This window comes from Vitis riparia, chromosome 19 (genome assembly GCF_004353265.1).
Source record: "Vitis riparia cultivar Riparia Gloire de Montpellier isolate 1030 chromosome 19, EGFV_Vit.rip_1.0, whole genome shotgun sequence".
Lineage (NCBI taxonomy): Eukaryota > Viridiplantae > Streptophyta > Magnoliopsida > Vitales > Vitaceae > Vitis > Vitis riparia.
In genome coordinates this window covers 14128537-14154697 of record NC_048449.1, presented here as the reverse complement: position 1 = coordinate 14154697, position 26161 = coordinate 14128537, and the positions used below count along the sequence as shown (strand labels likewise).

Below are 26161 nucleotides of genomic sequence, written 5' to 3'. Positions count from 1 at the left end.
TCAATTCCTCGTGATGCAAAACATGCCAAAAAATTTTAGAGGAATAAATTTGAGAAATACGAGTGATGTTTCAACACATGAAGACACCACCAAAGGCACCAACAAGGGCCTTACATCGGCTTTGCCACCTGTAACCACCCTTTGGGCCTTAAAACTCATATAATTGTAACACAAGAAAAGCCTTTTAATTTTCTTAAAAATAGGGAATGAGCTGGGCCAAAGAGGGCGACTGATTCCAACCCATTCTTGAGCCCTTGACTTGCATGGGAAAAACTCTCATTTGAAGGAACATATGGATGATTTAAGGAATGATATAAAAAAAGCAATGAGCAATCATTGGGAGGGTTAAGATCTTCTCCCTTAAGGGGGAGTTCTTACATATTTTTCTACTTCTTGGAGTCAACCTTGGGAATGGGAGATCATGGATACACTTTTTCGTTGTTAGGTTTTCTTTAGTTTCTTGTTCTTGCTTTCATTTATTTCCTTTATTTTGAATTGGTTTTATCTAATGCATAATTGAATCCTTTTATTATCATTGATCATTGAAATTTTAGATTTGATTTAAGGTTTGATGTTTAACTTATTGCTTTCCCTTTTATTCTTTCAAGTTAATTTCAATTCAATATCCATTGTATTTTCTTTAGGTTGGGGAAAGGGTGCCCTAGGCTTCCCATTCTTCCATTGGAATGCATCATTTCATTAACAATTGTTTTTAATTCATCAAGAGAATCTAATTCGTTCAATATAAATCACCTCATTTCAACATTTAATAATTGGGAATTATAGGTCTCAATAAGGTATCCCAAGTACTTAATGGAAAAGCCATTTTGACTTGGGACAACCTTGATTAAACCTTAAATACCCTAATTGGACAAATGGTTGATATATTAGGTTCATGAAACCACTAAATCTTTATACCTAATTAGATATTGAAGCCTAGGGTTCCCGTAGGGTATTCCAAGCATTTAATGGGAAAAACCATTTTGACTTGGAACAACCCTATGTAAGCCCAAGACAACAATTTTCAAATCACTTATATTTTGGATTTTTTAGGAAAACTTAAGGTTATATATTGGGATTTAATTGATGAGTGAACACTTTCAAATGATATATTAATGACAAGGATCATTCCAAGGTAGGGAAAGGGCCTTAGGGATTCCCCCTTCCTTGATTATTAGTTACAACTTTTCACAACTTTCCTACCACTTCTTTGCCCAAGCAAGAATTCAAGAAAGTGTTATTTTTCACCATCAATTTTATTCATTTTTTTATTCTTTCCACCTCACCTACACTATAAGATCCCTTCTTTGAGGTTAGATACCCAACTTCCCGAGTTTTTTCTAAAGCTACAACCACACTCCTATGCTTGGGGAACCACTAAATTATTCACACACATTTGGTGTTGTCAAGTTTTTAGCATCAATATTGAGGAAAGTGCATCTTAAAGTTTGCAACAAATTTTGTGGGAGTTTATTTGGTTGTGATTGTCATCACAACTCGGTGAATTCTTTCCACTCTCATTTCTTTTATTTCATCTACTTGCATTATTCTTGTTTTTTATTTTATTTTATTATTTTTTTTATTAATTCATTTGTTTGGAATTGGTTATTGGGATTGTTGCTAAAGTTGTATATGGTAAATTAGACTAGGGATAGTCAAGACCATTTAGTTAGACCCATATTACTTAATCCTAATCCTACCAACATGGCTCAAATTTGAACTCTTAGAGATTAGCTCTAACCGCCCATGGCAAATGTCACCTCTTGCATAATAGTTCCTTACAATGCCTAATCATTTAACATTGTGACATCCATGATCTAACTACTATCTCTATCGTAAAGATTTTAAGGCACTATGTGGAGCATTTTAAGAGTCTAATTGCAATATGGATGTTGTAAGACTTAAATTGTTTCCATTCTCTTTAAAGAAGGCTAAATTGTGGTTCTATGGTTTAAGGCCAAGGTTTATCAGTACTTGGCTTGAAAAAAAAAATTATTCGATATTTCTCTCTTCAACGTACAATGACTCTTAGAAGGAAAATCACTCTTTTTAAACAAAATGAGAAGAAGTCATTCTATGAGTGTTGGAAATGATATCGAGATTTAATCAACTTTTGTTCCATCATGGTTATGAGCCATGGAGAGTAGTTAGCCTATTTTACAATGGGTTAACCACTCAATCTCACCAATTTGTTGAAACCATGTGCAAAAAGGAATTCATGAGTAAAGAGCCCAAGGAAGTCTCTGATTTCTTATAGCAACTAGTAAGAAGTTCTCAAGCTCGGGACTCTTATGAGGTTAAGAAAAATTTATCTAGAGGAAAAGAAGGAACAAGTGCCATGGGTAGGGAGAAGTATATTGTAAGTGAAAAGCATGATACAAGTGTTAGGTTAGCTACACTAGCCAAAAGGGTGGAGGTAATGAAGGAGAAAAAATAGAGTTTAAGAGTGTGTCTAACTCTAATGAAGTCCTTTGTACAATTTGTGATAGCAGCACACACATGACCCACCATTATCCTACCATTCCTAGATTAAAAGAGGCCTTGAATGAACACCTCTATAGTGAGCACTCTCAATACTTTCAACAATAGTTTCATCCCTACTACCAAGAACCTCAACCGAGTTTATGTTCCTATAAGCTAACTCCTAATTTTAAGTTTAAGGAAACTATTAATCCCTTCATGGAGAATCACACTCCATATATGTGTGAGCTTACACAAACATTATAAGAACTCAAAGATTTTGTATGTGAGTTTATTTCTATTTTGAAAGCTCTAGAGCAAGGGGAATTCTACTCCTCTTCTCAACCTAATGAGCAAAACCGAGAAGGGCTAGTTGAAACTTACCCTTATGAGATACAGGAAGAGAAACACATTAGGAAAGAAGCTTCTAGTTTAGAGGACATAAGGGAGGGCTCTATGAAATAAAAAAATGTTGACCAATCACATTGCATCATGTTACATGCATTCATGGAATGAACATGCTTTAATTGACATGCATGATTTTGAGGTTGTTGATGTTCTTGGTAGTAAAAAAGTTTTTCATGAAATAAGCACAATGCCAAAGGTAAATCCTTGGGCATATCCTCAACCAAAACCCTATTGTTCTAAGTCTAAAGAAAGGTTGAGGTAGAAACAAAGCTGCCCATTGGGGTGGAGCGGCAATGGATCACGACACCTTGTCACATCACTAGCTTCCACTTCTCCATAGTAGTGCACATCCTTTTTGCTGCTATTACACTTGTGACATCAACAACATACAATACTAGCAAGCTCCTTCATTCAACTTCTGCATTTCCCTCAGAACACACCATATATATCTTCATTTTCATTAACATATCATCAACTCATAGAGTCTGCACTAGTGGCTTAGAAAGAAAGAAATCATTAGCTTGGAGAAACATATGTGTTCGGATGCATATTGAAGACATCAAACAATTTGAAGAACATTCTATATCATCGAATTTAAGAGAGTTTCCCAATTAGTTTTCTTTAATTTTCATTTTTTTAATTTCTTCATCTTTCTTTTTTTACTTTTTTTTTTTTTTTTTTTTTTGTATCTTTTGATTTGAATTTAAACATGTTTGGGTGTGGATAAATTAGGACACACATGAGTGTTGATAGATTCATTGTTTAGGTGATTGATTTTTATTATTTCATGGTTTAGTATTGATTTTAGGCTTAATTTGATGCTAGGGATTTTTTTTTTAAACCTAAATAGGCCACTTGATGACAATATGATAATTGGCTTTGAATAAATACTTTGATTTTGTGCTCTTCCAAATTCACTTTTCATAATTTACATACATATATAGTAATTAAAAGGTTAATTACATTTTAGATTTAATTAGGCACTTGCTTAAGGTTCCTTTGGCATTTGACTTAACACTTAAATAGGTCACGGTTAATCACTCATATGACTGCAAATTCAATTCATACATTAGATCATAATTAGCTATAGGAAAAATGGGTTATAGTAGCAGTCAGTGACCCTCACTAAAGATTATAAATGGTGCGATTGCAACATATTACCACACCAAACTGACTGCCACTGAGTGTGGCCATAGGTGGTGTAACTATATTTTATAGTTTCAGTTGTTAATATCACTGTGAGTACATGCTCAAGCATTAGCTGTGGCCACAACTAGGATGCAATAAATGATTCTTAAAGTTGAATCCTACTTTTGACCCCTACCATAGATATGTAGTTGCATTTGTTTTTTTACCCCCACTAAAGCGTAGGCATGCACTGGAGTTTTGAATTGGTGGCATTTATAAGTAATTATTTCTTTTCTTTTTTTCCTTTTTTTTTTTTGGGAATTATCAAATACAAAATTCAAGCTTTTTTTTTTCAAATTAATTTCTATGAATTCCTCTAATAATAATAATCCTCAACAACATTCAAAAAAAATTTATAGACTAATTTTGATGGATAGCTGACAAGAGGTTATGGCTCATGGTTTAAACTACCAAAAAATAACACAACGGAGTACGATTTAGAAAATTTGATATGCAAAAATAAATTGAAAAAACATATGATTTTTATATTCTCACATATTTAATTACAATGGATAGATTCACACATAGAACTGGTGCCTTCATGTTACATTTAAACAAAATAAAATTACGAAAAAGTATTGACAATAAGTAGACCATTTTATCCTATTCTAACAGTGTTCATCTCTTGTATTTAGTGTACTCAAAAGTTCTAGAATTTGTGTTTATTAAGATAAATTGAAATTCAAGACTAGATAGAGGGTCCTATTGTATTTGTTAAGCTACAAGTTTATGCAAAATGAACCTTCAACTCTAACCCTCATATTCACTATTTACTTTGATTACTTGTTCACAACACAGGGCAATAAAAAAGACAATTATTAAGTACCTTGTAACTCCCATGCATACTTTTGCATCTTTCATATTATTGTTCCAGCTACTTTAAAGGCCTCCAGCTTTCAGTTTTCTATGATAAAACAATGGTGGTTTGTTTTAGTTATCAAACGAGGATTGTTGATCGATTTCTAATTCCATGGTACTCTAAATGATAACATTCTATAGAATATACAACAACTATGACAAAATCAAAATTCTAAGACAACATATATATATTCCACTTGTAATAAACATATATATAGAGCATTACTTGATGAATGAAAAGATAATTTGGACAAAAAAAAAATCCAAAATATTGTATCTCAACTTCCTTCATCTAGTAAAACAAATCCAAGTCCACTTTCTCTCTTGTTTTCAAAAAACAAAACAATAGTTTCATCTTTATTTTCTTCAAGTTCTATAAGAAAAAAACTATACCCCTTTTTCCAGAAATATATTGCATTATGCATTGTCTCCCAACTTCTCCTTTCTACATCCCCCAGTTTCTAGAGCTCTACCAGAAAAATATTTCAATTAGAGTAAGAATACATGCCACTCATGTTCTTCAAAATAGAAATCCTATATCTCTCAACTTCTCCAAACGCTACCATTTACTGAAAAACAGAAACCTAGACTTTTTAATTGCATTAAATTGTAAACCCTACCATTTGCTGAAAAACAGAAACCTTAACTTTTTAATTGCATCAAGATTGTATTGTAGCACTAATTAAATCAATATATGAATATAGTTAAATTTCTTTATACATTTATTAAAGGTTTGTTCATTTAAAAACCTTTTAAAAATAAATATGATAAAATTAAACCAAAATTTGAGATTTTTATTTTATATTTTCTTCTATTTCATTGCATTACATCTTTACACAAATTCTAATTATATTTATACAATATTGCATCTTAACACTAAGTGACTACAAAAAAGGAAAACTACACTAAGTTACATGGAAAACCCTCACACTAATTGTGGAGAAAGAAAACCATGAGGTCAAGGCCCACTAATCTAAATCTACTATACGAAATCAAGTTACACAAATTTACCTGGTTGTTTTACCCTAAAGACTTACTCTCCAAATTTATCACCTATCGTGTGTTTAGAGCAGCCACTATCAAGGTACCACTCATTGAATGATCTAGCTTTAAGAGCATTGAAGACAACTTGATACTTATTCCTATCCTTTCTCATCCAAACTTGCTTAGTCCTAGGTGGTGACTTAGAGGAGCTTTGTTAGCTTCTAGGCTTTTGATTAGGTTTATCCCATTTCCTATTATTCAAGAAGTTATTTTTAAGGGAGTTATAAAATCATTCATTAGCCTACTCATTTGAGATTCAAACCTTTCTAGGAACCTAAGATAACAACTAAACTGAAAGTGTCTAGTTTTCTTAAAGTGTGTGCATTGTGATGTCTTTTTAGGAGATTTTGCTTAATTAGGGGTTATATTTTTACCTTTGACAAATATAGTTTCTCCACTAGAGGGAGTTTCATCTTTATAAACATATCCCAAACCTCATTTATCACAATGGGTTTTGCATTTATCAAGAATTTCATTAAGCACTCAAGTTCTAGGGTGAAAAACTTTATTCACAAATGAAGAAGGCTTATTGCTCTTTATCTCTTGATTGAGCATTATTCTTTTCAATGAGATAATGATGTTCAAACTCAAGAAATCTATTTTTTTTTTTCAAGAAAATTACTCTTTTCTACATTAAACATGCCAATCTTGGTTTTATGAGTTTGAAGAATATCATGATCATTTAAATAATTCTTAATTAGCTTTTCATGCTCTTTGATCATCAGTAAATTCATCATCAGTATCACTATCACTATCATAATCACTATCATGCTCAAATTCCATAGATGCAATAAAAGCTAAAAAGTCATTGGGATCATACCTTGCATCTTTAGAAGCTATAGAAGCACTCTTTATGTTGCCTACATAGACTTTTCAATATCTTTGGAGATGGGACAATTAGTAGCAAAGTGTGCCAGTCCTCTGTAGTTAAAGCATTCAACTTTCTTACCTTTGAAGGAATCTTTAATTTTTTCTTTGGATATTGTTTGTTATGTCTCTTTGCTTTTTCCAGATTCTTCATTTTTTTTAAAAATCTTTTATTGAATTTCATGATCTTTTTAATTCTTTTATCCATTTGAGTGAATTCATCCCTAGCTATGTTATATGGCATTTCAATATCTTTTTCCTCATTCTCATAAGCCTTAAAGGTAGAGTCTTTAGGCTTTTGAGAACTAAGTAGAGTCATCTCATATGTTTGAATGGAGCCAACAAGTTCATCAACTCTCATAGAATCGTTGTCCTTACTTTCCTCTATAGTAGCAACTTTAGGTCTAAATCTCTTAGAGATAGATCTTAATATTTTTCTTACTACCTTAGAATCAAGAATAGGTTCTCCAAGGTTAAATAAACAATTAACAATACCACTTAGTTCAAAATAAAAGGAAGAAAAGTTCTAATTTTCATGCATCCTAATATTCTCAAATTTAATGGAAAGCATTTGTAATTTAGAAATCTTTAAAGCAGACGCACCTTCATGAGTGACTTGAAGAATACCCCATGCTTCTTTTGAACGTTTACAATTTACCATCATGTGAAACTCATTTGGACAAACTTCATTAAAAATGCTAAATAAAACCCTAGCATTGGCTTCACTATCTTCATTGTCAACTTTGTCCCATTCGTGTTTAGGTTTAAGTTCTTCTGTTGATCTTCCTTCAGAATCAAGGATCAATGGGGTTCTTCATCCAATTCTACTGAATTTCATACCCTTTCTCCTTGCATTTTAAGGAAAAAACATCATATGAGATTTCCAAATGGGAATAGTTATTCCCACCAAAGTAGGGTGGACTATTCAAAGGGGCACCACGTTTAGATTATTCCATATCGGACTTACAAGATCAATAAAAATTTGATTTTTACCCTATATGATCAATAAAAAATTGATTTTTAATCAATATGATCAATAAAAATTGGATTTTTAATCTATAAGATAAAGAATCAAAATTTTATCTCACTTTGATACCAATTGAAAAACCGAAAGTCCAATAGAGAACACCCAAAGGGGAGAGGGGTGAATGGGTGATTTTAAAATTTAAATAAATATTTATATGTTATGTCCATATTTTAACCTGTGAGTTGTTAGGGATTATCAAATCTTTCCTTTAGGCAATTAAAATAATACATCAAATAATAAAAAGATATAAACAATAAGGCATAGATATTTTAATGTCGAAAACCCTCACACTAACTGTGGAAATAAAAAATCACGAGGTCTAAGACCTACTAATCTAAATCTACTATAGGAAATCAAGTTACACCAATTTACCTAACTGCTTTACCCTAAAGACTTACTCTCCAATACCTACAACTTAATCTATGTCTATGATGCAGTAACCTTTAGTTGCTCTAATGGGTCACTTCACCCTTGTCAAAGAGACGAAGGTCTTCAACCTAAGATTCAAAGATCAAATCCTTGAATGAGAAATTAGGAATGCTGTGTCACATTAGGCTTTCTTTCTAAGAGATCCTCTCAAAAGAATATATGATCTCTATGTGATTTCTCCACAATATTTTAACGATCTTTAACCCTTAAGGGGTTAAAAGAGAGGTATTTATAGGCAAAAGCCCAAAGAATTTCAGTTTTGGAAGAGTTCCAAACCAATTTTGCTTGAAAAAACTTGGCAAAATTTTCATAATCGCTTGAGCCAACTCACCCACTACTTGAGTGCCTTGGGTGCTTGAGAAATAAGGCTCACTTGAGCGTTCTTGAGCATTTGAGCACTCCAGGCCACTTGAACAGTCCTACCCTTTTTCAATGGTAAAATTTAAATCATTTTAAGTTCAAAGCAAAGTCGATACTCCTAAAATCTTAATAGAGCCTAAATTAACACAAGCCAAACCTTTTTAGACATACCTATGACTTCTCGGTTGGACGAAAGAGAACTCTTGATCTTCAATAGAGAGTAAGTCACAATCTAAAAAGACTTTTATAGCCAAACATTTAAAGGAACAAAATTGTCAACATATAAGTCTTAACAATCTAGAAAAGAAAAAGAGGAGTAGATAGAGAGGTTGATGTTGAGACAATCCTTAACTCATAGGTTCATGAAAAATTTATCCTTGGGATCTCTAGATCTAAGAAATTGAAGTAAATAGAACATTAAGTTGGATGTAAAACCTATGATTTAGATATTCCTAGATCATTGGCAATCGACGAAGAGGCATAGTAGATCTTGAAAACCAATAAGTCTTCTACTTGATGGCTCCCTTTCCTAGGTCCTTGCTTGCAAGGAGGCAAAATCCTCTCTAGAAGGAGTAAAGGCTAGGGTTCGTCTTTAGAAGATTGAATGCGAAGTGTTTGAAGCCTTGAACCCCTACTGGGTTTTATATAGGCTTCCTTGTGTGCTTAAGTGACTTGAACCCACCTTAAGCTTAGGTCACTTAATCCAACCCATTGGCCCTAATGAATTAATCAATTTTATTGGGCTCTAATTTAATTTATTAGCCAATCCAAAAAATCATTCATAAACTCTTATGTAATCTTCTATTTTTAGCAAAATGCCCTAATGCACATATATGAATAAGGAACCTTAATATCTCTCAATAAATGTGCCACCAAGGAATATGAGCTTGAGTGGGAACTACATGGATCCATAGAAAAATATTGACTCCCTTATAATCTAATTCTAAAAATAACTTAATATTCCACTTCAAAGAGCCAACTACACTTTAGTATCCTATTATATTAAAATAAGGAATAAACTTAGGTCCATGACCTACTATCCATTAAATGTAGAGGCCTTATGAATTGGTGTTTGTAATCTAACCAGGTGATTGCTATCAAACACTCATGATTACCTCTCTAATCCTTGAGTTTCAAATTCTCTTATTGTGTGATCAATTGATATACTCTAGCTTTCTAAGAGCATATATCAAATTTCAATTAAGGAATTACCACGACCATAGATTTCCTGATCACTTGTCCTTAAGATCATCCATAAGGACATACTATATTAGACCCATAAGATATTAATGGTCCCTATCTTAAGAATACCTATTGCCCACCTACCTTAATTACTAGTAACCAAATCTATAGAGAATATATGACCACCTTAGGGTCTCACCCATAGGTTAAAGTCACTAAAGACCTCAATACTAGCTCATTATTATCTAAGATTGATAGCCCATGCAACATAGTAACTTGATGAATCATGACTACTCGATAGCTAATGTCATGATTCATTGTAGGTCTTATCCAATGTGTAATCATACATACTAGTGCCCCACCATGGAAGAACCATCCTAATGACCAAGAAAAAATAGTTTGTAAGGGAACCCTTCCTTCTTTAATTCATTTGACACATGCAGTTTCCTTTTTGTCAATAAGCCCTACAATTTGTACTTGAATTCTATTTGTATCATCCCTCCAATTGTCAGGTAGTGTGCTATAGTCTCTGATGGACTGCCCTAATCCATGAACCGATAGTGAACTACTTATCATCCTGCAAGGAATCCTTGTTGTGGATCCTTTATGCAACTCCTAATGCACTCAAGTCATGTACAATGTAAGTGATACAAGCTTTGAATGCTCGGGTAACAATTAATGTAATCAATGATAGAAATGGATTCTGGAAATCATAGTAAATAAATTTATTAATGGAAACTTTTTTATGACATCTTCTCATGCTTTTGAGGCTTTATCCTAACAATTGAGACTTTTGTGGCTAGGCTTCTAGCTAAAGGTTTATAGTTTGAAACCCAGTTTTGACGGTGGGAAACTTTTTCTGTGGTAGCTATACTCAAATCAATCAAAGTACTCATATCCATTATAGTTTATCTCAATTATGAGATATGTTATATGGATGTTAAGACAACATTCTTAAACGACTACCTTGATGAGAGCATTCATATGATACAACCAGATGTTTTCATGGCAAAGGGTAGAGAGCATCTAGTATGCAAGTTACATAAGCCTATTTTGGATTAATTCACGCCTCTTGCTCATGGAACAAGTGTTTAGAACATGAAATTAAGACCCTTGATTTTGGTCAAAACAATAATGAACCTTATGTGTATAGGAGGGTGCAAGGAAGCATGATGGTGTTGAGTTAAGTTCATAATTAGATTATGAAGAGGCCATTATTTTCCTATATATAGGTCCTAATAGTCCCTACTCAAGTTCATATTCCTTGGTGGCACATTAATTATTTGAAGGATATTAGGGTTTTTTGTTCATATGTGTGTATAAGGGTATTTTGATAAATACTCAAAGTTGCATAAGAGCTTATGAATAATCTTTTTGGATTTGACTAATTAGTTAATTGTATCCCAATATGACTAATTAATTAATTAGGAACCATTAGGATAGATAAAACGACCTAAGCTCAAGATGGGCAAAAGTCACTTAAGCCCATAGGCAAAGACTTTATAAATCTTATTAAGGGTTTAAGGCTTATAACTTCAATTATTCAACCTTCAAACAAGATAGAGCCTAAGCCTCCATCTCTATAGAAAGGATTCCACCATTCTCACATGTAAGGTTTATGAGAGAGCCATTAGACAAAAAATTGCAATGTTTTCAGGATCTAAATCATACTATTGACCAACTAGAGTTGATCTAGGACTATTCAAATCAAAAGTATTGTTTTCTAGAGCACCTAGATCTAACATTTTTGTTTTTTTTTTTTTTTTTTTTGCTTCCATTGCATTAAATCTAGTATCCTTAGGATTGTAGTAGTATGCACTCCATGAGACAATGCTTGGAATGGAGAAATCTAGATATTCCAACAAAAACTTGTTTTGTTTAGTGTTGCATAAAGTCCTTTGGCTTAAGGATGTCATCAAGTTATATAAATGTAGCTTTGATATCGTTAATCATTGATGTCTAATAACAGACTGTATTATGAGAGAATATTAAATATTGTGTCACTTACAAAATATATTGAAATACTAGTTGTTCAATTTAGAATAAGTATTTTATCAAGTGTACATATCTATAATATAATATGTTGTTTATTAGGAATTTTTAAATTGTTTTTCTTAAAGATCCAATTATAAGAGGTGATGCACTTGTAATTTGGTAATGACAGCCATCTTGGTTCAACCTAATAAATTTGTTATGAATATTAATTAATGGAAGGATTAATATGTATATATATAAGTGGGAAGTTGACTTATATATCTCCTATTCTTGGGGTGAAATTATAATATGTTTTAAATATAATTATAATTAATAAATTTATTTGGAACAAACATAACAAACTTACTAAGGATGTAATTAATTAAAGATCCCACAAAGGTCCCATACCATATGTCCTCACCTTAACTTATTGATAAGAGACAATTAACTTTGAAATATGAAGAGTTCATAACATACAAATAAGTTAATTAATCATAGATATTTACTTTAGAAATTAAAATATTGTAATGTACAATGAATTATAAATTTACAAAAGGTAGAAGATAGGCACCAATAACTTGTGAAGTTACAATAGTGTAAATTTATAATCAATTATGAAGTTAGAAACAAAAGTTGTAAAGTTACAAATTAATTGTGAAGTTACATTATAAATTCGCAAATAAATTGTAATGTTAGAATAGGTGTAAAGTCATTGGTAGACTTTGTAAAGTTAAAATATGTAAAATGTTATAATTTATTGTTATGCCTATAAATAGATGAAAGTGCATCATGATTTTAAATTCAATTGTTAAAAAATATTCTTCATTTTTCTTTCTTTGCTTCTCCCAAAATTCTAAATATATAGCACAAAGCTAAAAGGGCATGCATGTAAGCTTGTGGACGGTTTTGCAATTGTGAATACTTCTTGATTATGAAATCATTTATCCACATGTCAAGATCAGTTGTGAATATTTTATTATCAATGATTTCTTTGCTTTTCTTTCTTTCTTTCTTTCTTTCTTTTTTATTTTTGTTTTTGTTTTTCTAGTGCTTTCTAACACGTCCACCACTTTTGGTAGACCAAGATCTCTCCTAAAAATCCATGTATGGGATTATAGCAATCATGTCAAACTGCTCAAGCATGTAAAGCTACTGCAACCACATCAAGCTGCTCCAAGAATATGAAAGCTCATCCAAAGGGTTCGTTAAGGTTGTGGAACATTGTGAAGTCGTCTAAAACTCTTGGAGAATGGAAAAATTGTAGATCCGATAAAAATAGGGGGTGGACCGGGTCCCTGAGGTTTATAATTTGTCATTACATGGATTGGAATCAAGTGTACGCAGACAACTTCTTAGAGGTAGTAACTCCAAAATTGTATTATCTTGCTACCCAATTTAGTACGAACTTCTTTACAGATACCTAGCCATAAAATTCCGTAAGAGTCTACTACCCAATTATAGTGAATGAGACACCACTCTATAACGATAAGAACAAATGAGAATATTTCTCCTATTATTGGAATGGTAGTTTCCTTGTAGATATCACAACATGCATGGTCACCCATCAGAACTAATTTCAATGTATGTCCATTCTCCAAATATAGATTGTCAGCAGTTCTTTTCTTTTCATTTTTGGGGGGACAAGAATAGAGAAAAATGCATCTCCTTGTAAAGTGATCATTTTTCATTTATGATCTCTTACGAACATACAAAAGAGAATTTTATTAATATAATGGCTTTAAAGAGCACTCATTTCAAGTGAAAGGAAGTGTGGACATTTTAAATTCAACACTATCTAGGTTTAAAGGTCTTGCTAACTCTCACTGATAACAAGAACTCTGATGCTAAAGTCCATGTAAAATCAGGTGTGCACCATACTGGGGTTGCGTAGTTAGAAGATTAATAGGTGCATGAGCATAGGATGGGGAAAGTTCAAATGAGAAACGTTGTAAGATCATTGCCAAAGCCATTTTTGCTTCCATCATTGCAAAATTTTGTCCGACGCATATCCGAGGACCATAACCAAATGGAAAAAAAGACACTTGGCTCTTTGCTGCCTTTGAAACTCCTTCTGAAAATCTCCCCGGGTTGAATTCCTTTGCATCCTCTCCCCAAATTTCATGATCGTGGTGAAGTAGGAGGATTGGCAAAGCAATCTGCACTCCATCTGGTAAATACAATCCTCCCACTTGGCTGTCGGCAAAAACAGTTCGAAGAAGCATGGACACTGGTGGATATAACCTAAGGACCTCATGAAAAATCATAGTAACCTGCAATATAGAAAATATTTTTATCATGAGAATTCATTACTGAAATACACTAAATGATTACTAAGAAGCATACATCAAACCATGAAAGAACTTTTCGAATATAGTAATGAAAGAGATTGTTTAAATTTTTGCATGACATATACTTTCATGTACATGTAGGGCCTTACAGTAACTGGTGAATACAAACTAAGAACCCCCGGAAAATTTATTATAGCCTAGAGTTCCAATTTCAAGAAAACATGCTTGGAAAGAGGAAATATCAATATTATCTTCAGTATTGTAAATCATTGATACTAAGTATTTGCATAAAGTTTTCACCACACTCAAAACAACCTAACAAGCAAATAAAAAATTCACGCAAAGAAAAGAATAGTCTGCCCCTTGGGGATACCAAGTATCTGCATATAGCTTTCAATTAAAGCAAAAAGGATACAGAAACAAAACATATTTTGCCTCAGGATTGAAAAAAAAAAAAGAAAAAAGAAAAAAAGAGTAATATATTATTTTCAAGGAGAGTTACTAAATTGAATATAGATTGGATTGATACTCACAATTTTGAGGTGATTTAAGCCATCGCCATCTGGTTTTTTATTACCAAAAACCCGTAAAACCTCTTCCCTTGCCCAAGCTTGCCAGTTTGAATGTTTGCTTAATAGAACCATTGTCCACAGAAGTAAAACTGAGGTAGTCTCTTGGCCAGCAAGGTAGAATATCTTACACTCCTCAATGACATCTTTGATGCTCATTCCAACATTCTTCCTCTCATCATTTTCTTGCATATCTCTGTAGTTGGATTCCATTAGTAGACCTAATAAATCATCATTAGCAGTTTCGCCAGCTTTCATTGCCTTCTCTCTTTTCTCAATGATACCCTTCAACAATGCATTGACTTCACTGCTAATTTGCCTCATTCTCCTGTTTGTCTTTGTTGGGAAAAACCTGCTTGGAAGTAATCCAAGTAAATGAAGATCAATGAAATACAGGAAACAACTAATGCATTTTCATCCATGACTTTGTACTTGTTCAATTTCTCGGACTATCCATGGTGTTCCAAAGATGAAACCATCCAGACATTAATTGACCATTGAGTCTACAAATATTTTGCAGTAGTATTTCACCATGCATCTTGCTAAGATGTTCTGCCAATAAAAGAAAAGGGGATACTTAAAGTTGATTTTTGTTTTGAAGACACAGCTACATTCTTTAATTTGAACAAAAAGAAAGCTCACTAGAAAGCCAAAAATTGGAAGACAAACTACTTAAAGGAAAACAAAAATTAGTTGAGAACCTTCCTTCTTCTTCTTCTTCTTCTTCTTTTTTATTTTTATTTTTATTATTGTTGTTATTATTTTTGCTGTTGTTGGTGATACTGTGAAAGTTATAGCATTTGGGTATTAGTAATGAGGTTCAGATTAATCCCTTGAAATATTTTATGCCTACCTCCATCCTGGAACATACACTGACCGAGTAACCTGGACTGCAAGTAGTGCTTGCTCTTTCTGGAGTTGGAATATCCTTCTTCCTTCCTCATAGCTACTACCGAATGCTGTTCTTGAAATGACATCTCCCGTCAAATTTTGAAGATAGGGCCAAATGTCGAATTCACATGAGCCGTCCAGGGAGAGCTGCTTCTCCCATTTATTGACCATATCACTACAACTCAATTGGAATGCCGATGCCATGTGCTATAACAAATTCAAACACAATTAATAAATTTAGAAGTCAGTCTCACATTTGCACTTTGAGTTACTGTCTTGAGAACCTATAAAATTCAAAATATGGCCATGCAAAAAGTTTATCATGCATAAGGAAAAAGATTACCAAAGGCAGTGAAATTGCGAATGTCTACTAAATTATGGAACATTCAGAAATTTATTTTCTTCCTATAAGAAGAGGGCTATGCTGAGAAACCAGGCAACAAGTTGGGGTATGGCTGCATAACCAAATAAATATTGCCTCAAAAAGTTAACCATATCCATCCTCTAATGTATTTATAAAAGGAAATATCGTTTGTATTTATGTAAACATTATTCTGCTCTCACAATTTCTAAAATTAAACATAAAAAAAGAATGGGAATTAGGGTCACGTTTCCGGTTGGAAAATTACCTTCAGCTTTTCTAGATGGAAAGCTGGGTTTATGATCTTTCTACGCTTAGTCCATTGTTCACCTTCCAATGACGCAATACCTGAAGCCAGCAGCTTGCCGAGAGGGTGCGGCGGCGGTTTTTGAAAAGCATTGTGCTTTAAGAGAACATCCCTAATCAGCTCAGGCTCCATAATGTTTACCACTGGTTTTGGGCCCAACCATATAAAATTATTTTTACCTGCATTTTTAATGCCCATTGTTGGATAAGTGTTAGAGAGGATCTAAAGGACCTGGGTAGTCAAGGAGGCCAATGCAAGGCTCTCTAATTGAAGAAGCTCAAATATCTAAAGAAAATTATACTGATGTGATTAATAATGCAAAGTCACGAGTTAATGCAAAATTTGAAAAGATAAGAAACAATTAACACGAAAATTTAAATACTATTCACAAATTCCCAATGATTGAGCAATTTACAAAGTAAATAAAGCTCTTTATCAAAGTTGACATCTATATATACCTACATATAGCTTATAAAACAATTGGATTACACAATTGAAAAGGATGAAATGATATTAAATTTGTAAATCTAACACCTCTCGAATTTCAACTTAAAAATTAGTTCATTTTTTATATAAGCATCTCTTAATATTTTGATATTTTTATTTTTTTTTAAAATTTATTTTTATAAGAAAAACAGTAAGGATATTTTTATAAATAAAAAAAAAAGTCATTTTTTAGGCTGAAAAGAAAAGCAGTAAGTAATTTTTTTTTTTTTATATCGAAAAATGAGTTTTTTTTTATCATTAGGATAATTTTACAAATTTGGATTATTTTATTCTTGTTAATCAAACAAATCTTAAAAATTGCACTCCAATATAGAAAAGGGAAATTTGAAGTACCATTGAAATTCTATTGGACTATAACTTCTTAGGGAAGAAAAAAAAAGGACAGGAAAAATAACTAATAAAAAAAAAGACCAGAAAACCAACAATCTTTTGGGGAAAATTCCACAATTAAATATATTTTAGTGCAATGATAAAGAGTAGCTCATTTTCATACCATATTTCTGGATGGAATGATCGTGAAATGGTAGAACTCGCTGCACAATATCATCAGAGAAGCTGATGGGTCTGGAATTTGCTTCGTTAATCATTCTCGACATCTCTCTAAAGTCCCCATGCAACAACCTGTAGGAATTCCCAGTCAGACCTTGCTGCCTAAGGCATCTCTCTAGCTTCTTTGGTCTCAACCACACCCAATTCAATAACCGCCATGCATATATCAAGAGAGTAATAAAAACAAAGGAGATTGCAACTGAGCTAAGCTTCATTTCCGCTTTGGAAGAGACTTCAAGGAGCGTCCTCTAAATTACTTCATAGCTGAGAGAATCAATTTATATGAGTAGCCCCATCACTTCTTATCCTATGCACTGGCGAGGAATGGCCAGCAAATATACACCACTTTTTTATTGCCTCACGATAGGAACACGTGTCATCATTTCAAAGCCTGTACACTATGTCTTAAATGGTCTCTATCAATATTAGCTTTTCAACTTCTCAGGAATTTATAGTATTCCAAAAATTTCATAGTATCACCATCTTTGCTTATGTCATTGCTTACTACAAACGATGCCTAAGGCTCTTTTGAACCAGAAACTGTAAATATAAAATTAGAAATAAAAAACAGAAAACAAAATGAGTGTTTTCTTAACCCTATAAGTAATTTTTTAGATTTTTAAAATTGTTTCCTAAATTTTCTCAAATACTTAATTTCTTTTCAAAAATGTTTTTTAAAATAAAAACACTTTTTAAAATTACTATTAAACGGACTACAAAAATACTTTTAATAGTAATTTTAAAAAGTATTTCTATTACTTTTAACATTTGAAAATTTTTATTTTTTAATTACAAATATTAAAATCATTACTAAATGTACTTTAAGAGTCATTTAATAGTAATTCTAGAAAATATTTTTAACTTAAAAAAAATGTTTTCCAAAAAAAATTAAATATTTGACAATTTAAAAACCACTTCTAGTGTTAAAAAATTACTTGTAGTGTTTTTTAAAGAAATATTTGACAGGTGATTTTTCTGAAAAATATTTTTAATAAAAACACTTCTACTAAAATCATTGTTAATCACACTCTAAACCAATCAGTCTAACCCCTCATATTAAAAATCGTGTTTTTTAAGCCGTGACAAAGAAAAGAGGCACTTGTATACTTAGTTTCTACCACCAGCAGATAAATGCTGGCAATGACAAAACAAAATTGTGATAATAATATATATATAACATAGTTTTATTCGTCATTTTTGTATTTGTCATTTATCACTCGAGGCCATTGTAAAAATTGCTGGCAGTGGTTTGTATGGATGATATCTTCCAAGAAGAATAACCATCAAGAACGTACAATCCATATATACTTTGGAATGACCAGATGATCTTATTATTTAAAAAATGAGATTTTTTATAATAATTTATAAAGCAAAGCTTTCTTTAAATATAATTTTCTATTTTTTATTTTAAAAAATAAAAACTCTAATAAAAAAAATATTAACTTTTATATCCTTGATTTTTTCAAAATTTAAAGTAGTGAAAAGCTTTTAACACTTCACTTTTTTAAATTAATTTTTAAAAATCATTACATTTTCAATTTAAACCTTTTTATAAAAAAAAATATATATTATATTTTAAATAGATATTATTATATTTTTATTTATTTTTTTTAAAAAAGAAAATATATTCCATCGAATACTAAATTTGTTATTCTTCAATCATTATTACCATGCTGTCCTTATTTTGTTCACATTCTATTTGTCAGTTTGCATGTGGAAATTAGGAAAAAAATGGACATCCAAGTAGTCCATATCCCATTGTCATGGACTGGGTTATCCTTATAATAAAAGTTAATGGTTTAGAAATCATTGGATTCTTAGAAGGATCCCTTGGAAAAGATCCCAAGTGCAAGGCTTTGTCCTCAATTAAGACAGAGGTCTATTGCCATTATAAAATAGTTGATTGCCCGGTGAAAACCCAACACATGCATGTAATTGTCCGACATCACATAGTATCCCAAAAGGGTTGAAGAGAGTAGACAATAGACAATACGATTAAGATATATCGAGGGCCTATTGAAGTGAAAAGAAAAATATTGGAGTGTTTGTTTATTTCTTTATTTTGGAAAATGTGATATTTTACTTTTTTTTTCTTTTAATTATTCATGAGAGACAACAAAAAAATAAATAAATAAATTTAAGTTTTTTTATTTAGTGTGTGTTTCATATATCAATTTAATAACTTAAAATAACTTAATAACTTAATTTAATTCATTAAGTACATTAATTATATTTGGAAAAATAATTTAATAATGTGACATAAAATAAAAAACAGCTTTAGATAATAAGTAAAAATAATTAACTTATTCTTAAGTTCATATCTTTATTTTTCCTTTTTGCTCTTATTTATTGGTAAAATAATTTAATGGTGTGATATAAAGTAAAAAACAACTTTAAGTAATAAGTAAAAATAATTAAGTTCATATATTTATTTTACCTTTTTACTCTTATTTATCCTAATTACTTTTATCATCTCTTTTGCTACTCTACAACATCTGCTACTATTCGATCTTTTTTGCCCTAGTTATAATTTATAAGTACAAATATGTCAATTTTATAATTTAGAATAAGTTTTAAATTAATTTTATCAAACAACCTTCATATTTAAAGTAAAAATTAAGTAATAAGTTTGAGGTTAATAATTTAAGTATAATTTAAGTTAAAGTCAACTCAAATGAGTAAGTAATAGGTATTAAGTTTTACCAAACATCACCTTAATCTATGCATAAATTTCTCAAAATTATAAATAAATTGATTTTTTATTGTATATATAGTAATCAAATATAAATGATAATCTCTCTCTCTCTCTGTCTCTCTCTCTCTATCTCTCTCTCTCTCTCTCTCTCTCTCTCTCTCTCTCTATATATATATATATATATATATATTTGATTAGAGTCTTATTTTGGTCTTATAGGGTGTTTGGTAATTTAACTTAATGCCTTAAAGTGACATAATAATTTAATTTAAGTTATTAAATAGATTAAACATGTCTTTTAAATACAACTTCATATCACAACCTAAAATTAAAAATGACTTTAAATATTAAGTTAAAATAGTTAACTTATTCTTAATCCTATATTTTTATTGTCTTATTTGCTCATATCTAGTGAAAATATTTTTAACAACCAAATCCATAACACATTTTTTCTAATAAATATTTTAAAGTTATTACATAAATCTACAATACTTTCAAGTATGGATGTTTAATAAAAAAAATTATTACTTAAAATTAATAAAAATAAATATTAGTTAAAATTTTAATAATAAATATTAATTACAACCAATGGGGTAAATATGTTAATTCAATAACTTAAAATAAATTTTATCAAACAACCTTAATACTTAAAGTAAAAGATAAGTAATAAGTTTTAAATTAACAGCTTAAAAACAATTTAACTTAAAGTCAACATAAGTCATTAAGTAATAAGTATTAAGTTTTAAGTTTTATAAAACATGCTATTAGGTTAGACTTAGGCCCAACATAAGTTGAGCTTAGTGTCACAAGATGTTTCAAATGACCCTTCCCATAGGCTTATATAGGAGGTGGGAAGCTTCTAGAGACCCTTGGAGATATCTACACTTGGCTACAAAGTGGAAGAGTATGGAAGCTTTTGGAGAGGGCTAGAGATGCCCACACATCTCTAGCCTTGGCTAAGAGAGAATTGGAATTGTGTAGGGTGTTCTAGAATATTCCAAAGTCATCTTGTACATACCCATAAGACTAGTGTAGGAAGTTCTAGATTATTCTTGAGTTGTAAGGAACCCTACAAGGTTCTAGAGAGTTCCATTGGTGCCTATAAATAGGTGAGGCCCTCATTTGGCCAAGGCAACACCCAAGAACCTAACCAACCACTCCCAAAAGCAGTTGTAAAGCTTCCTTTGAGCAAAAAAAAAGCTTCATTCTTTAAGAGTTGCCTACTATGCCTTCTAAAGCTTCTGAGTCGTGAGCATCTTAGCCTAGCAAGCTAAGCATTGGGAGTAAGGCTGACTTAGCAAGATAAAGTGTCTTGACTTATCTAAGTGTCATACGAGCTTAGGAAAATACTAGGTCCGTAACAAGTGGTATCAAAGCGCGGCTACGAAGTGGGCATAGTAAAGGAAGCATGTCGGGCTCCAACGTGGATGAGACTAGTGAGCAAACCCATGGGAAGGAGACCGAGCCTACTGCATGGGGCAGGGGTAGGAAGGATAAATCTCGTGATGTCGTTGCCAACATGGAGGCAAGGTTATCCAAGGTGGAGCTAGCCATGGCAGACACTCGGGAAGGGTTGGACTTGATTGAGCAAGGCATGGAGAAGGGTATGAAGGATCTTAGGGAACGGATCCAAGACCTTCGTGAGAAGATACTAGTCTCACAGGTTCAGGCAGTGTCGCACGAAGAGTTTGTGTCCTTCCAAGAAAAGGTCTTGAGCATGCTTGCTAGTATGGAGTCAAGGATGGAGGCCTTGGCCACTCGAATGGAATCCCGAGACTAGGAGGTTAGGTAGGAGTTAGCCATCTACAAGATTGTTGTGCCGGCACGGGTCATGCCTACCTAGGAGGCATCTAGGGTGGAGGTGCCAAATCCACAAGGATTTAGTGGCAAGCGGGATGCCAAGGAGTTGGACAACTTCTGATGGCATATGGAGTGATACTTCGAGGCTATCGCACTAACTAATGAGGAGGCCAAGGTAAGGACTATAACCCCCTACCTTACTAATACAGCTACTCTATGGTGGCGTTGAAGGTTCGCCGATATGGAAAAAAACATTTGCATCATACAAACATGGGAACACTTTAAAAGGGAGATCAAGAGGTAGTTCTACCCCTAGGTCATGGCTTACTTGGCTAGGAAAAACATGAGGCATCTCAAGCACATAGGTTCGATACGCGACTATGCCAAGGAATTCTCTTCGCTTATGCTTGAGATTCCTAACATGACTGAGGAAGAGCTACTATTCAACTTCATGGATAACCTACAAGGGTGGGCCGAGTAGGAATTAAGGCGCCGAGGTGTTCAAGACTTAGCCACTACTATGGTAGTAGCAGAGTCTTTAACGGATTACAAGAGGGAAAACTCCTCTAAGGTTGAGTCTTTGGAGGATAGCCATACCATGGATGGGGGAGACGGGGTTTCAAAGGACCACAATAATCCTAGAATGGGATCAGGCAAGACGCCTAACGTCTGAGAAAGAAGACATAAGGCGGAAAGAAAGGAGTTTATGCCTAAAATCAAATGCTTCATATGTGATGATCCACATTGGGTACAGGATTGTCCAAAGAGGAAGGCGCTCAGTGCCATGATCGAGGAGAGGGAATAGGAAGGCGAAGTATATATGGGCTCGATGTAGCTACTAGGTGCCCTCCAAGTCAACCTAAAGCCTAGTACTCCTAAGACCTCCTTACTATCAAGGGTGCAAGTAAAAGAGGCAAAAGAGGAGCGAGTTGTGGTAGCCCGCACACACATGGACAAGGTTACTAAGGAAAAGGTGAACTCAATAGGCAATAGGAAGCAACACTCCAAGCATAAAAAATGCAAGTGTTTGCATTCATCCGAGGCCTCACGGGAGAAAGAGGTGAAGAATATCCTGGTTGAATGGGTTACCAAGAGATAAGGGGTCCCTCCTGTGATAGAGTATCTAGTTCAATGGAAAGGACTACCTAAGAGGCAGGTAAGCTAGGAACATGCAGATGCCTTGAGAAGGTTCTGGAAACACATCTAGAGGTTTCAAGAAGAGGCCACGACGAGGATGTCGATGGCATAGGTGGGGGAAAGTGTCACAAGATGCTTCAAATGACCCTTCCCATGGGCTTATATATGAGGTGGGAAGCTTCTAGAGACCCTTGGAGACATCTACACTTAACTACAAAGTGGAAGAGTATGGAAGCTTCTAGAGAGAGCTAGAAATGTCCACACATCTCTACACTTGGCTAAGAGAGAATTGGAGTTGTGTAGTGTGTTCTAGAATATTCCAAAGTCATCTTGTACATACCCTTGTACATAAGACTAGTGTAGGAAGTTCTAGATTATTCTTGAGTTGTAAAGAACCCTGCAAGGTTCCAGAGAGTTCCATTGGTGCCTATAAATAGGTGAGACCCTCATTTGGCTAAGGCACCACCCAAGAACTTAACCAACCAAGCAAGTGAGTTCCCAAAAGCACTTGTAAAGCTTCCTTTGAGCAATAAAAGCTCCATTCTTTAAGAGTTGCCTACTATGCCTTCTAAAGCTTCCGAGTCGTGAGCATCTTAGCCTAGCAAGCTAAGCATTGGGAGTAAGGCTGACTTAGCCAAATAAAGTGTCTTGACTTGTCTAAGTGCCACATGAGCTTAGGAAAATACTGAGTCTGTGACATTAGCTTACCTTTGGACCCAAGCCTTGATCTAAGACTTAGTCCTTTGCTTGAGCAAGGAGCACTTTAATACTTGATCTCAAATTGATTACATTTGTAACTTGCTTGCCAAACTTTAAAATTTTATTCTTTGAACTTTTTGTTTTTCAAATATTTGAAAATTTAAAGTTAGATAGTTTGTTTAATAGTGTTTTTGAAAAACACTTCTAACCTAAGAAGTGTTTATAAAAAAAAAAAAAAAAAATTAAGGTGTTTGACAAAAGTTAAGAAACAGTTTTGTAGCATTGAAAAATTACTTATAGTATTGAAAAGTCACTTGTAGTATTTATAAATAATTCCCTTAAAAACAGTTTTAGACAAAATATTTTCACTAAAAACAAAATGAAAATATTGCCGAACACACTTTAATTTTCTTACGTAACAAAGTCTAAAAGTATTTTTTGAAAGCGATAGAGGCATAAATTTTGGGAAATTCCTTTTTTTTTTTTTTAACTTTTAAATTTGTTTTTCAAATCTTTCAAAATTTAAAGTTAGATATCTACAATTTTTCTCACTGTGAAAGTATTCTTTGAAAGCCAATCAGGCATAAAATTTCAAACATTCTTCTTTGAAAGACGAAGAGGCATAAAATTTGAGAAATTCCCTTTAAAAGTTTGTTTAATGAAAATTCTAAAAATTATGTTTTAATAAATATTCTTTAAAAAATCATTTTTTTGAATAAGTTTGTTAATTGAAAATTGTGTTTTTATAAATGTTCTTTAGAAAGCTGTTTTTTTTTTTTTTTTTTGAATAAGTTTGTTAATTGAAAATTGTGTTTTAATAAATATTCTTTAGAAAGTCATTTTATTTTAATAAGTTTGTTAATTGAAAATTGTGCTTTAATAAATATTCTTTAGAAAGTCATTTTATTTTAATAAGTTTGCTAATTGAAAATTATTTTTTGATAAATGTTCTTCAGGAAGTCATTTTTTTTTAATAAGTTTGTTTAATGCAAATTCTCAAAATAAGTGTTTAAACAAATATTCTTAAAGTTTGTTTTCATAAAAGTCATAAAAATCATAAAAGTTCTCAAATTCGACTTAATTAAAGATTTCAAAATAAATATTTTAATAGTTGTTCTCAAAGTATATCTTTTAAATTTACTTAAAGTTTGTTTCCATAAAAGTCTTAAAAGTTTTAATACATGTCTTAATAAATTCTCAAAATAAATCTTAAAAATTCACAAAATTTGTTTTTAATAAACTCCCAAAGTTTGTCTTATTAACTTCTAAAAGTTGTTTAATAAAAACCCCCAAAGTTAGTTTCCAAAATCCTCAAAGTGTTTTAATAAATTTTCTAAAAGTTGTTTTTTAATCAAAATCCCTAAAATTTGTTTTAAATTAAAGTTTTTAAAATTTTAAGTTAAAGTTCTCTAAGCTCGTGTTTGATAAAATTTTCCAAAAGTTTGCTTGATAAGAGTTTCAAACTTTTCTTTTAATAAAGAATTCCAAAATAGTTTTAATAAGTTCCAAATTTTGATTTGATAAAAAATCCTAAAAATTGTTTTAATAAAAATCTAAAGAAAATAAAAGTTGTAAAAATCTCTCTTTTTGAATAAATTTAATTTGGAAATATTTTTTGAAAATAAAAGTTATAAAAATTTATTTTCTTAGTAAATTGAAATTTGGTTCTTGTAATTAAAATAAGTAAACCCCCTTTTCCTTGTAAAAATCACTTTTCCAAAAATAGAATTGATGTCTCGTTATAATTATGGCATCTTTTTTTAAAAAATAAAAAATAAAGTGTAAGCCAAAATCATTTCTTTATAAATAGAAGGTCAAATTGAGCTTTTCCCTTTAATAAATTCAAATTCAATCAAAATTATTTTAATAAAATCAAGAAAAGTTTTTTTTTAATTAATTTTGGATGTGAATAAAAATATAATCTTTTGTAAATAAATTGAAACTTTGTGAATAAATAAGTTTGAAATTTTTAATTCAAAATTGTTCCCAATATAAATAAATTTCTTTTGAACTTCCTTTGAAATGTTGCAACTTTAACAAATAATTAAATTCTATTTTGTGCATTTCACATTCATTAATTGTGTACATTCTTGTGTACACTTTTTTCACCTCGAGACTTATATGTGTCTTGTTGTCGATCTTGTTATTGGTATCCTTGATTAATTAATCAATTGTCATGATTTCCTCCATTCGCTTAGTAGAGACCGTAGGTATATGAGCTAGATCCATGTAGCTCTTGAGTACACGTTCATTTAGAGGTACACGTTCATCAAATGTGTACCTAATCAATTGTCACACGTTCATTCACATTACTTATAACATTTTAAATTAGGTGGTTCTTGAGTACTTTAGATCTATGCTTATTCCTCATTTCATTAATGTGTCATTTAGAGGTACATATTCATCCTTATTAGGATCAATGTCTCTTTTAGGGATATCATTAGGGTTATCTTTCGTGATCTTCACATCTTTAGGGTTACCCTCAATTAAATCCTAGGTTAAAATTTGACTCTCAATTATATCCTTATCATACCTAGTATTATATATAACCACATTAGAGG

The 26161-nt window shown here is 32.0% G+C and overlaps 1 protein-coding gene across 2 annotated transcripts; it reads right to left on the bottom strand.

Annotated features, from left to right (window-relative positions):
- Positions 1-13496: 13496 nt before the first annotated feature.
- LOC117908657 (cytochrome P450 CYP72A219-like) lies at positions 13497-17502 on the bottom strand. Of its 2 annotated transcripts, none has more exons than XM_034822324.1 (5): positions 17214-17502; positions 16175-16392; positions 15532-15752; positions 14619-15006; positions 13497-14067 (listed from the first exon to the last, which is right to left on the bottom strand). In XM_034822324.1, the coding sequence occupies exons 1-5, from the start codon at positions 17482-17484 to the stop codon at positions 13642-13644; spliced, it is 1524 nt and encodes a 507-aa protein (XP_034678215.1). In that variant the 5' UTR covers positions 17485-17502; the 3' UTR covers positions 13497-13641. The 2 variants fall into 2 exon arrangements, with proteins under 2 accessions (XP_034678215.1, XP_034678214.1); XM_034822323.1 differs by having other exon boundaries at positions 13499-14067; positions 15508-15752.
- Positions 17503-26161: the final 8659 nt, after the last annotated feature.

Coding starts and splice junctions, on each gene's coding strand:
- LOC117908657 (XM_034822323.1), bottom strand. CDS start 17,484: ATGAAGCTTAGCTCAGTTGCAATCTCCTTTGTTTTTATTACTCTCTTG. Junction 16,393..17,213: donor TCATTCCATCCAGAAATATG/GTATGAAAATGA, acceptor TTAAAAATGCAG/GTAAAAATAATTTTATATGG. Junction 14,068..14,618: donor GCTTAAATCACCTCAAAATT/GTGAGTATCAAT, acceptor TCTATATTGCAG/GTTACTATGATTTTTCATGA.